At 38.6% G+C, this 10,231-nt stretch overlaps 3 protein-coding genes across 3 annotated transcripts in view; 2 read left to right on the forward strand and 1 right to left on the reverse strand.

The window, feature by feature from the left end:
• Positions 1 to 786: 786 nt before the first annotated feature.
• On the forward strand, positions 787 to 1,942 carry LOC131792027 (G-protein-signaling modulator 2-like). Its single transcript, XM_066171875.1, has 2 exons — positions 787 to 1,756; positions 1,920 to 1,942. Exons 1-2 carry the CDS (start codon positions 787 to 789, stop codon positions 1,940 to 1,942), a joined length of 993 nt encoding a protein of 330 aa, XP_066027972.1.
• Positions 1,943 to 1,993: 51 nt separating this feature from the next.
• LOC131792182 (tetratricopeptide repeat protein 28-like) lies at positions 1,994 to 3,992 on the forward strand. The gene has a single exon (XM_059109560.2). The coding sequence runs from the start codon at positions 2,026 to 2,028 to the stop codon at positions 3,658 to 3,660; it is 1,635 nt and encodes a 544-aa protein (XP_058965543.2). The 5' UTR covers positions 1,994 to 2,025; the 3' UTR covers positions 3,661 to 3,992.
• Positions 3,993 to 4,484: 492 nt separating this feature from the next.
• Positions 4,485 to 10,231, reverse strand: part of LOC131792129 (protein sel-1 homolog 1-like) — a gene marked incomplete at its 5' end in the record, with an annotated part of 7,064 nt that continues 1,317 nt past the window's right edge. Inside the window, 13 exon segments of the mRNA XM_066171876.1 lie at positions 4,485 to 4,628; positions 5,098 to 5,220; positions 5,647 to 5,819; positions 6,509 to 6,583; positions 7,133 to 7,232; positions 7,235 to 7,303; positions 7,776 to 7,858; positions 8,726 to 8,791; positions 8,971 to 9,058; positions 9,202 to 9,264; positions 9,367 to 9,444; positions 9,933 to 10,001; positions 10,116 to 10,172. Of these exon segments, the coding sequence (XP_066027973.1) occupies positions 4,557 to 4,628; positions 5,098 to 5,220; positions 5,647 to 5,819; positions 6,509 to 6,583; positions 7,133 to 7,232; positions 7,235 to 7,303; positions 7,776 to 7,858; positions 8,726 to 8,791; positions 8,971 to 9,058; positions 9,202 to 9,264; positions 9,367 to 9,444; positions 9,933 to 10,001; positions 10,116 to 10,172 (1,116 nt within the window).

Below are 10,231 nucleotides of genomic sequence, written 5' to 3' on the forward strand. Positions count from 1 at the left end.
CTCGTTAAAATCTTGTGTGCAGTGTCCTTTGTAGGCTGCTTAGATCGATTTCATTTTGTTTATGTCTTCTGTCATCCTAGTCACGGCACCAATGTTACAACTATTGTTGTAATAACGACGTAGTATCACGATGGTCAAGAAACCTGTTTTCTTTATTTGTGAAGCTCAGAAGAATATCGCGCATATTGTGGCGTCATAATTACATAATTTATGACATTCAGTATTGATCGTTTCATGTTGTCCTTCAGAAGACTTTTAAAATGGTGGTAATAGGAGTTTCCAGTGAGGTTTTGAGCTACTGTAAAAATAAAAAAAATGATCACAAAATATTAAAAAAAGGCTTCGAGCTTTCGATGATCCACGACATGATCAGGAAGCTCAAGGCTCCACTGGATACTTATATACCATATCATTTCACATTACGTTTCTATATGAGGGTACCGATCATATGTATACGAGTAAAATTTGACAGAACCGAATTAATTATTCACACCACACGTGATAACATTATAATTAATAGTTTTATTTTTTATCCCTCCATCCTTATGATTTTTGTCAGTTCCACTTTATTTCAGTATGCTGCCTCTCTTTGCAGTAAGCGGAGTTTTCAAAATTTCAACAGCAGTTTCTACCCCCATGGTATTATCTTGAGTCATCTCAGACTAACGCTAGCCTTGCTGTAGGCCAATTTTATGGAAAAGTTGATATCTGTTCCAAAAACGTACTCACTGTCCTTTGTCATATTTTTACTCTTAGTTTTACACTGGATAAGAAGCACATTGAAACATGGCAGAAAAAAAGTCTGACCTACTAGAGCAACGAAAGCAAGATCTCGTCAATGCGAAACTCGATGGCGACGCAAGGGAAGAAATGTTCGCTTACAAAAATCTTGGCGAAGCGTACAACGAGGTTGATGATACTAAAAAAGCGATAGAAAACTTTATACACAGTTTAAGGATTGCCCAACAAGAACGCGACAGAGCTTACGAAGGCGAAGTCTCGTGGGATCTTGGAGATGCTTACTATGCACTCAGTGATTATAAACAAGCCGTAGAACACCACAACAAGTACCTTGTTATCTCCAAAGAACTAGGAGACCTAGGTGGAGAGGGAAATGCAAACCGCGACCTTGGCAAATGCTATTATGAACTCCGTGATTATAAACAAGCCGTAGAACACCACAATAAGTACCTTGTTATCTCCAAAGAACTAGGAGACCGAGGTGGAGAGGCACGTGCAAACCACCACCTTGGCAAATGCTATGATGCACTCTGTGATTATAAACAAGCCGTTGAACACCACAACAAGTACCTTGTTATCTCTAAAGAACTAGGAGACCGAGATGGAGAGGGACATGCAAACCACCACCTTGGCCATTTCTATGATAAATTCAGTGATTATAAACAAGCCATCGAACACTACAACAAGTACCTTGTTATCTCAAAAGAACTTGGGGACAGAGTGGGAGAGGGAAAGGCAAACCTTCACCTTGGACATTGTTATCGCGTCCTCAGTGATTATAATCAAGCCATATGGTGCGCGGAGCAAAGTGTGATCATTGCCAAAAATACTGGGGATAAAGTTGCGGAAGGAAAAGCTAAAAACTTCTTGGGCAAAACTTATCGATTTTATGTCAACGATTATGAAAAAGCAACAGAGAACTTCATGCAACAACTCGACATCGCCAAAGACGTAGGGGACCGCGATGGTGAACAAGACGCTTACAGCAACCTTGGGTTGGTTCATAACATCCTTGGTAAGTTCAGCACAGCCAAAGGGTACTTTGACATTCAACTTTCCATTGCTAAAGAAATCAAGAATAGGAAAGCAGAAGCAAGCTCCTATTTCGGTCTTGCCCGGGCTCATCTGCTGCGAAGAGATTTTATGAAAGCCATCGAATTATTCGGCCAATTTCTTAGCATTGCTGAAGAAGAGGAGGTAGAAGAGCCAGAAGGATGTACCTACCACAATTTGGGTGAGGCCTATCTTGGACTCAATAATTTCAAGGAAGCTGTTAACTACGGTATGAAAAGTCTTGCCTTTGCAAAAGAAAAAGGAAACAAATGTGGCGAGAGAGTGGCGAATTATATCCTTGGCCGTACTATGGAAAGCTTCAATCTCCCACATGAAGCCTTGGATCATTATCGGTCCGCTTTAAAGCTCGTAAATGATGCGAGGGACATTATCAAGGCTGAAGATGCTCACAAAATATGCATACGAAATGCTCGTCAGATTGAGTACGATGCCCTGAGCAGAACTTTGCTGAAACTTTCAAACTTTGGCGAGGCTTTGTGTGTTGTTGATCAAGGAAGAGCACAGATCTTACTAGATTACATGAAGCAAAAATATCAGATGGAATTTCCTCCGCCCAGGACATCAGAACCTAACGTAGCACCTTTGGTTTCCACACAAACAGTTTTCATTTCACTTGTAAAAGAGACGATTAATGTATGGCTGGTCAGTAACGGGAACGATGTTCAATTTCGACGAAAGGAGGCAAAACACGATTACAAGTTCGGGAATGATCCCTGTCCCTGCTGTTTAAAATGTTTGAAAAAAGCAGCTTTCAAAGAGAATGAGTTTGCCGCTCGAGTTTTCTGCGAGGATCGTTCTATGGATGCATTGAGGCCGGATCTGTTGGAGCAAGACGAAGACTCTTGTCATGAAACGTCGGCGTTACTGTCAGAGGACCGCTTTCGTCTGGATGTACCCAGAGAGGAATCGCCACTGGACAAAGAAACTTGTCACGAAATGTTGAAGTCACCACAAAGTCAGAGGAATTCCTTGCGACTGTTGTATGATACTGTTATTGGTCCCATCGCAAACGAGTTGAAAGGCGATGAATTACTCATTGTTCCCGATGGTCTACTAGGTCTGGTTCCCTTTGCTGCCTTCGTCGATAAAGATTCCAAGTACCTCAGTGAAACGTTTAAGATTCGCATCGCTCCGTCGCTGACCACTTTGAAACTAATCAAAGATTGTCCTGAAAACTACCATTGTAAGAGTGGTGCGCTGCTTGTGGGTAATCCATGTTTCGAGGAGATAACAGATCTCCTTGGATTACCTTTGTTTCAGCCATTGCCTCACGCTGAAAAGGAAGTGCAAATGATTGGAGAAATCATCAACGCCACACCACTCGTCGGAAAGGAAGCGACTAAAGACGAAGTACTGAAACGTATTGCTTCTGTCGCTTTGGTCCACATCGCCACGCATGGAAGCGCGGAGACAGGTTACATTTTTTTGGCCCCAAATCCTTCAAGGAAGTACCGGAAACCGGAGAAGGAAGACTACCTGCTGAAAATGTCAGATATCAAAGCTCTGAAGCTTCGAGCAAGACTTGTCGTGCTTAGCTTTAGTCACAGTGGTCGAGGGAAAGTTTCTGCCGAAGGCGTGGTTGGTTTGGCATGGGCTCTCTTGGCTTCTGGTGCCCGCTCTGTTCTGGCGTCACTCTGGGCAATTGGTGACGAGGCCACAATGGAGTTCATGAAAATATTCTATAAACATCTCAGGGATGGCAACAATGCTAGTGCGGCTCTCCATAAAGCTATGAAATGCCTGAGAGAATCCGAGGAGTTTAGTGCTCCAAAGAACTGGGCTCCATTTGTGATCATTGGTGATGACGTTACGCTTGAATTTGACGAAGACATCGAACAATGCTAAAGAAATGAGAACAGTGTTCCGTCACTTGATCATTTACATATGGATTGACTTTTCTATGTAGACAAGTACAAGGCGCTGATTTAGAGCGCAATTCGCGATCCTTGTACAATTTTATTCTGTGATTTTTTCAAACAAGTATGTCATGAAAATCCCTGGTAGTAAGATGAGCTTTTAGTACCTGCACATTTTAATTTTTCGAGTTGAACACCAGTGATAACGTAGCAAAAAGGTGAACAATGATACAACTAGTTGATGTAGCTTCATACACGACTTTGAAGCTATTGTGACTGATTTAATGACTAACAGACGACAAAACGGCGCTCAGAAGTAAACCTTTCGCTACCTTTTTCTTGTAAATGAGGATAAAAATATTTTGGTCAAATGTTTCTTGCGAATCATAATTAAGTTCCCTCGTAGTTCGAGTTTGCATGAATGTACGATAATGAGTTTGAAACAAAGGAAAATAAACAATTTTGTAAAAGAAAAAACTCCAATTAAGTTGTTCTGATGGGAAACTCTCAGCTAAAAATTTCAAATGGTCATGCAGTGTTTCTGTAAAAGAAAATTAAGAACTAGTTCCCGGAAACTGTTAAAAATTGAAGGATAACTGAAACAATTGAATTGCGATGGCATAAAATTCAAAGGATCTCTTGGTTAAAAAGGAATTAAACGAGAGATGATCCAGCTTGTAAATCCTGCCTTGAGTGTCTGAAATCTCAGTTTTTCGTCGATGTAAATCTTTTCCATTCTTAGCTTAGCCCTTTACAGCAAATAGAAACCCCAAATATAAAACTCAGCCAACCACAAGAAACCGGAATATTTTATTATGCTTAAAATCAAAACTGTTTGCAAAGTCATACAAGCTATGGTTACTGTACAAATTCTACAAAAGATGTTTATTGTCTCCTTCGAAGTAGAAGAAGAATTTGTAAATTGGTAAACTTTGACAAGTTCAATGATCCGTAATTCTGAAAAACAAACAATAAAAAGGGAAAACTATTAAGAGAGACGTTCATTTGAATATCTCAAAGATTAGTCTGGCCCAGTCAATCACAACCTCTTCGTAATAATGGTTGGCTGTGCCAGGCTCTCTCGGTCAGAGGAGACAAGCAATGTAGCAGGGGAACAACGCTTGACGGTTGTCATGGGAAACAAAAGCGGAAATTTGAGTCCACTTTAATTATCCCATTTTCCTCTCGACATTCCGTCCATTTTCTACCCGTTCTAGGGCTATTCTGTGATCTTTTGAACGATGTATGTACATTTTACATCTCTCAATTCTGTTTAATCTATTTTTCAAAGTATCTGGGAGAAGCTTAGTGAAAGCTATTAATGCCGGTAACTTTGTAGAAAAAATTTCTCTACGTGAAAAGGCGAAATTCTGAAAACAGATGCGGGAGGGAATTTAAAGCTTTAAGAGGCAATTTCCTCTAATACCTCTTGAATCCACTCCCAAGTAAAAAACACGCCTAGCTTTAGCAGAGCAAGAGAGACAGGAGCCTGGGCATCAGGGCTGGTCTGAGCTGCCATGTCATAAAACCTTTTGGCAAGATGAATGTCCTGACAGAAAAAAATGACACAAGTCATTGATATTTAACAAATAATTTAGACCCTTTAGTTACATACCTTTTCAACCTTTAAATTTCAAGTAGTGAGTAACATAAAGTTGTCTGAATTTCATTGTACGGTGGGTTTAATTAACTTCAGGGAGAGCATAACTTTCAACAAACCGGAAGCTTGTTTGTCTCAAGTTTTGAAGATTTTGGGTTCAATCCCAAACTTGTAAAGTTACAAGAATTTTGGATGCTTCTCATGAACTTCAGCTGTATGCTTAAGAGATGGGTTTCAAAATAATGTAACCGTCATTAAATCAGGATATTTCTTGCTCTTCTGCTCTGAGAAGAATCCTTCTCTACAACCTTCCACGATCAACATTCAAATTTCATGTCACTTTTGTGTGTTCCATCAGAAATAACGTTGCTTTACCAGTCTCATACCCAGTCCCCTCTCGTGTATGTAGCCCAAATTAAACATTGCCTGTGCGTTGTGCTGCTGCTCGGAAGCCAATCTGTCATGGAATGCTGCTGTTTCATAGTCAATATCTGTTCCATATCCATAGTAATGATAATCACCAACTTTCACTCTTGCTGCAGTGTTTCCTTTCAGTGACAATGAAGGAAAAAAACCAGTCAACTACCTGTAATTACAGAGCTAAGATCTAATTTGTAGTTCTCTTTTTAAACTTCTATTAATTTTCTCCTTAATCATTTAAGAGAATTTGTTGTTACATCAAGACATCACCCATCAGCAGACAGGTTTATTTACTCTCAGTAACTCCTTACTAATGTTTTGATATTGTGAGAAAAATTCACATGTCAATCACTTCTAAGGCTTCACTTCAAGGTTTTACTTCTACTCAATCACTTCCTAATAAGTAAAGACTAACACTGAAAGAAGTACACTCATTTTTTTTTTATTCAGTGGTCACTAGAAAATGAAGTTTTCAAATGTACTGTTGAACAATACTTCAAAACACTATGTTGTACGTTTTGTCAAATTAACAGCCTCAAAGGTTGTTCCAAAGTGTGCACTTTGCACACATAAGTATAAACAACAAATGTACAAACACAAGGCCTGTTTTGCAGTCATTTTGGCAATCAGTTGTCAAAATATCAACTTGAGAAATAATTTGACAAAAATATAATTTCCATCACACAAAGGGATATTATATCTCAATCTCAATTGCTTCCATGTACTGTGAATACTGCTGCAAAATGAGCTTTTGATCAAGCATGTTGACGCTTTACAATTAAAATTATAATGTTTCCTTCCAAGTTAATCTAATAACCTTGAGAGGCTGCTCTTGTCCAGTACAGCAGGGCTCGGGGAAATGTTTCATTCTCAAGTATCACTGAAGTCAAACCTGTCACAAATACAAGCAATTACTGTCTTTTCACCACATGAGGTTTCCCGAGTCAATTCTCCAGTGTTTAGACACACCATATTTACAGATTTTCACAAAAGTGTTTATGATGATACTGCCATGATAGGGAATACCAAACTTTACACAGAACCATGTGTTCAAAATGGTAGAGGGATCTCATAAGGACTAACTCTATTTAGACTATCCTTCCTTTGAATATCAATTCCCTTAATTCTTTCCTCTTCCAGACTTTTTCTTAGAGCCTTGAGTATTAAAGAAAATAGGGCATTAAATTTGATACCCTACCTCTACCATTAAGCACTACTCAGAAACCACAAATGGAAGTAGGACCCTCAGTCATGTACAGTGTATGTAGCCAAGATTTAACACTGCATGGCTATGAATTTTGTTATTATAGAGAAGCCAGTCTGATATAGTAGACTGCCGTGGCTGTTTCAGAGCTTAAATGTATGTCTTTTCATAATAATATCCACAGTACTGACTTCCATACTCTACACAACATGGTGGATTACAAAACAAAAAACTTACCATGATCAATAATGTAGGCTACATTGCTTTGTGCAACTTCATATCCCAGTTCTGCGAGCAAAGCATACTTCAGCAAGGCAGTATCTATATTACCAGCTCGGTTAAAAATGCCTCATGTGCTTCCATTAACATCTGTGCTATCCTTCCACGCTCTGCAACATTCTTGAAAAGCTGTTTGGGAAAGATAACCCACACCCAGAACAATGTAATTAATTATGTCCTTCACCAAAACTCTGTATATATGGCAGTCTACAACAAACCTAATTTGGTCCGAGGGAGGAAAGGGGCAGGTATGATATATCTGGTGTATAAATGTTTTGATGTACCTGAAGAGCAATTCATTTTTATCAGCATACTTAGCATGGCTTAGTTATTGTTTCCTAGGGTGTAGATATAAATTACCAAAACATTTGCCTAAAACTGGAAAAATGACTGGTAACCAACAGTTATATACAATATTGTCGCTGGCAATCCACAGATTTTGCTTCAAAAAAATTTCATACAACAAAACGGGACTAGGAAAGCATTTTCTGTTCACAAAAGAAATGTAGTTAAGACATGGGTTCATTTTAAACAACCATATTCCATTTTTTTCTATAAACTCCTAATAAATAATCTTTCCACACTTTAACTGAAAACCTACCTCTGTTGCAGTGTTACAAGATCTCAAGACTCCTGTTCCAGATGCGTGCATGACAGCAAGATTGTAAAATGCCAGGACATGACCTAAAATAGTACATTTAGTGACATTAATTCTATGACTTATCAAGCCTCCAAAACTGATTCTTCATGCTCACTGAACTAATTAACCTTTAAACTCTCAGAAGTGATCAACATGAAACTTCTCCCTCTAATATCCTTACATTGTCCAACACACAGCTGATGAGAATATTCAAACTTATCAGGTAGAAGTTGTTGTCTTGATCTTAGACCAAATTCTTATAAGTAATTTACAAGGAAATGTGTAACAGCAAGAGGGGAGAATTAACAATCAGATCTTGGGAGTTAAAGGGTTTACAGAGTCAGCTGGGAGATACATTGCTCCATAAAAGTACTCCTCAAAATTTGGTTGATTAAATATCATTCTAGTCGATCAATTAAAGGATTAATTTTTATTAAATGTTATAACAGGGCAATTGGCCTTATTAATCATGTAACAAGCACCTTAAATCAATCTTTTCATAGACTTTTTTTTTTTTAAATTCAGTAGATTTTAGACCAAGGAGTGAAATTCATTTGTGTAGTGTGCTAGTCCTTGAGAGGGCACTTGTGTAGTGTGCTAGTCCTTGAGAGGGCACAGAGGTAGTCAAAAAAAGACTAACATCCATTTCTATTAATAAATCTTTGCTAATCTAGTTGGAAGTCATCATCAGATTCAAGTGAAGATTACTCCACAGTTGAATGAAGTAACTCTGTTTTGTGAAAACTGATTGGTCAGTTTTATTACAATGCGATTGGCTGTAAGACTCGAGTAGCATTTGTTGGTTGTGATTGGTACTATTCAGGACTATTGTCAGCTAGATTATCACACCAGATAACTGTAATTGCAATAATGTGCTTAAGTTGTTGGGGATAGTCAATAGCATCCCTTACCAGTCTGTGATGCTAAATTAAAGAACTTGATGGCCATCTTATAGTCGTGCCTCACACCAAGTCCATCTGCAATGAACAACAACCCGGTTGGAGTAAGAAACAGATGGTTTGACTCATTACATTGGGGTGGCAAGCTTTTAGGGAAGCCAGCGATGAGTACCAGTATTCCCGACAAATTTTTTAAGGATAACACAGTTAGATTTCAGCAACACAAAGAAAGAAACCAACTTTAGGAAAGAACTTACGGTAATACAGTGTTCTCATCTGGAGATGTCCATCAACCCAACCTTGCTCAGCAGCCAGTTTGAAGTATTGGAAGGCTTTCTCATAGTCCTGTTAAATTTAACGCAAAGGCAAGCTTCCAGTCACTAATCTCAAAATTGGCTGATGTGTGTTGACAGAAACTTTTATTCAGACACACTCCTACTTCTTGCTCTATGGACTCAACAAAAAAGTGACAATCTTAGTTAACTCACCTTCTTCACCCCTTTCCCAAACATGTACATCAAACCCAAGCCACTTTGGCCAATAGCATTACCCTGCAGCCATAACAAAAGGAAACAAGAATAAGAAAGTTCTCATTTGTAGAGATCTGGAAGCCTCACAAACACATCACCTTTCAGGTATTATTATTCACTTACAGCATCTGCAGCTTTTTTGAACCACTGGAAAGCTGTCTCATTGTCTTGCTTGACAACAGTACTTCCTTCTGAGTACATCTGAAAAATACAAGTGATTTGGTGATTTACATCTACATTTGCTGCAAGTAGAAAATGAAACTTCCATTAACATTGAGCTCTCCTTAGATAAGATGCTAACCAGTTATGGGTATATTGTCCTCTATGGTAATCATCTCCACACAGGTTATTTTGACCAATGTTAATACTAGCAGTGTGCACAGTGATAGTCACATATGAAAAATCAGGTTCCCTCAGCAATAAACCATGCAACTAAAAACTTAGAACTGGTTTGAGTTTCACAAGGCATGAGGGACTTAGATTGATTCACACTCCTGCTTAACTTCCACAACTTACCTTATTACAGTACAATAGATGGTGTATCCTATTCCAGTAAAAATTTGCCTACATGTACTTGCCTCCTTAATTCTCATGGAGAGTGTATCATAGGTGCATAAAAACAAAGATGAGGTTATAACATTGTGTACATTGAGATCACAATATCTGATATTAACTGCATGACTGTATACCTTTCCCAAGTAGGCCATGGCATTTGAATTTCCTGCATCAGCAGCTTGCTGGAGGTATCTGAAGGCTCTCTGAAGGTAAAACACATTTTTTGGTTAATTCACCAAAAGCGTTTCATAATAAGTAACTTTAAGTTCAAAACGAAATGCCACATTTCAGAGAAAAATAATAAAGAAGAGTCTTACTGCATGATCCATTTCAACTCCGCGCCCTCCTTGGTAATGTAACTGACCAAGGCCAACCTACAGAAATGTTTTTAAATACAGAAAATGTAAATATGTCAAAAACATCTTTACTATTC

The sequence above is a fragment of the Pocillopora verrucosa genome, chromosome 9 (assembly GCF_036669915.1).
Source record: "Pocillopora verrucosa isolate sample1 chromosome 9, ASM3666991v2, whole genome shotgun sequence".
NCBI lineage: Eukaryota > Metazoa > Cnidaria > Anthozoa > Scleractinia > Pocilloporidae > Pocillopora > Pocillopora verrucosa.

Coding starts and splice junctions, on each gene's coding strand:
- LOC131792027 (XM_066171875.1), top strand. CDS start 787: ATGGCAGAAAAAAAGTCTGACCTACTAGAGCAACGAAAGCAAGATCTC. Junction 1,757..1,919: donor GTTGGTTCATAACATCCTTG/GTAAGTTCAGCA, acceptor CCAATTTCTTAG/CATTGCTGAAGAAGAGGAGG.
- LOC131792182 (XM_059109560.2), top strand. CDS start 2,026: ATGAAAAGTCTTGCCTTTGCAAAAGAAAAAGGAAACAAATGTGGCGAG.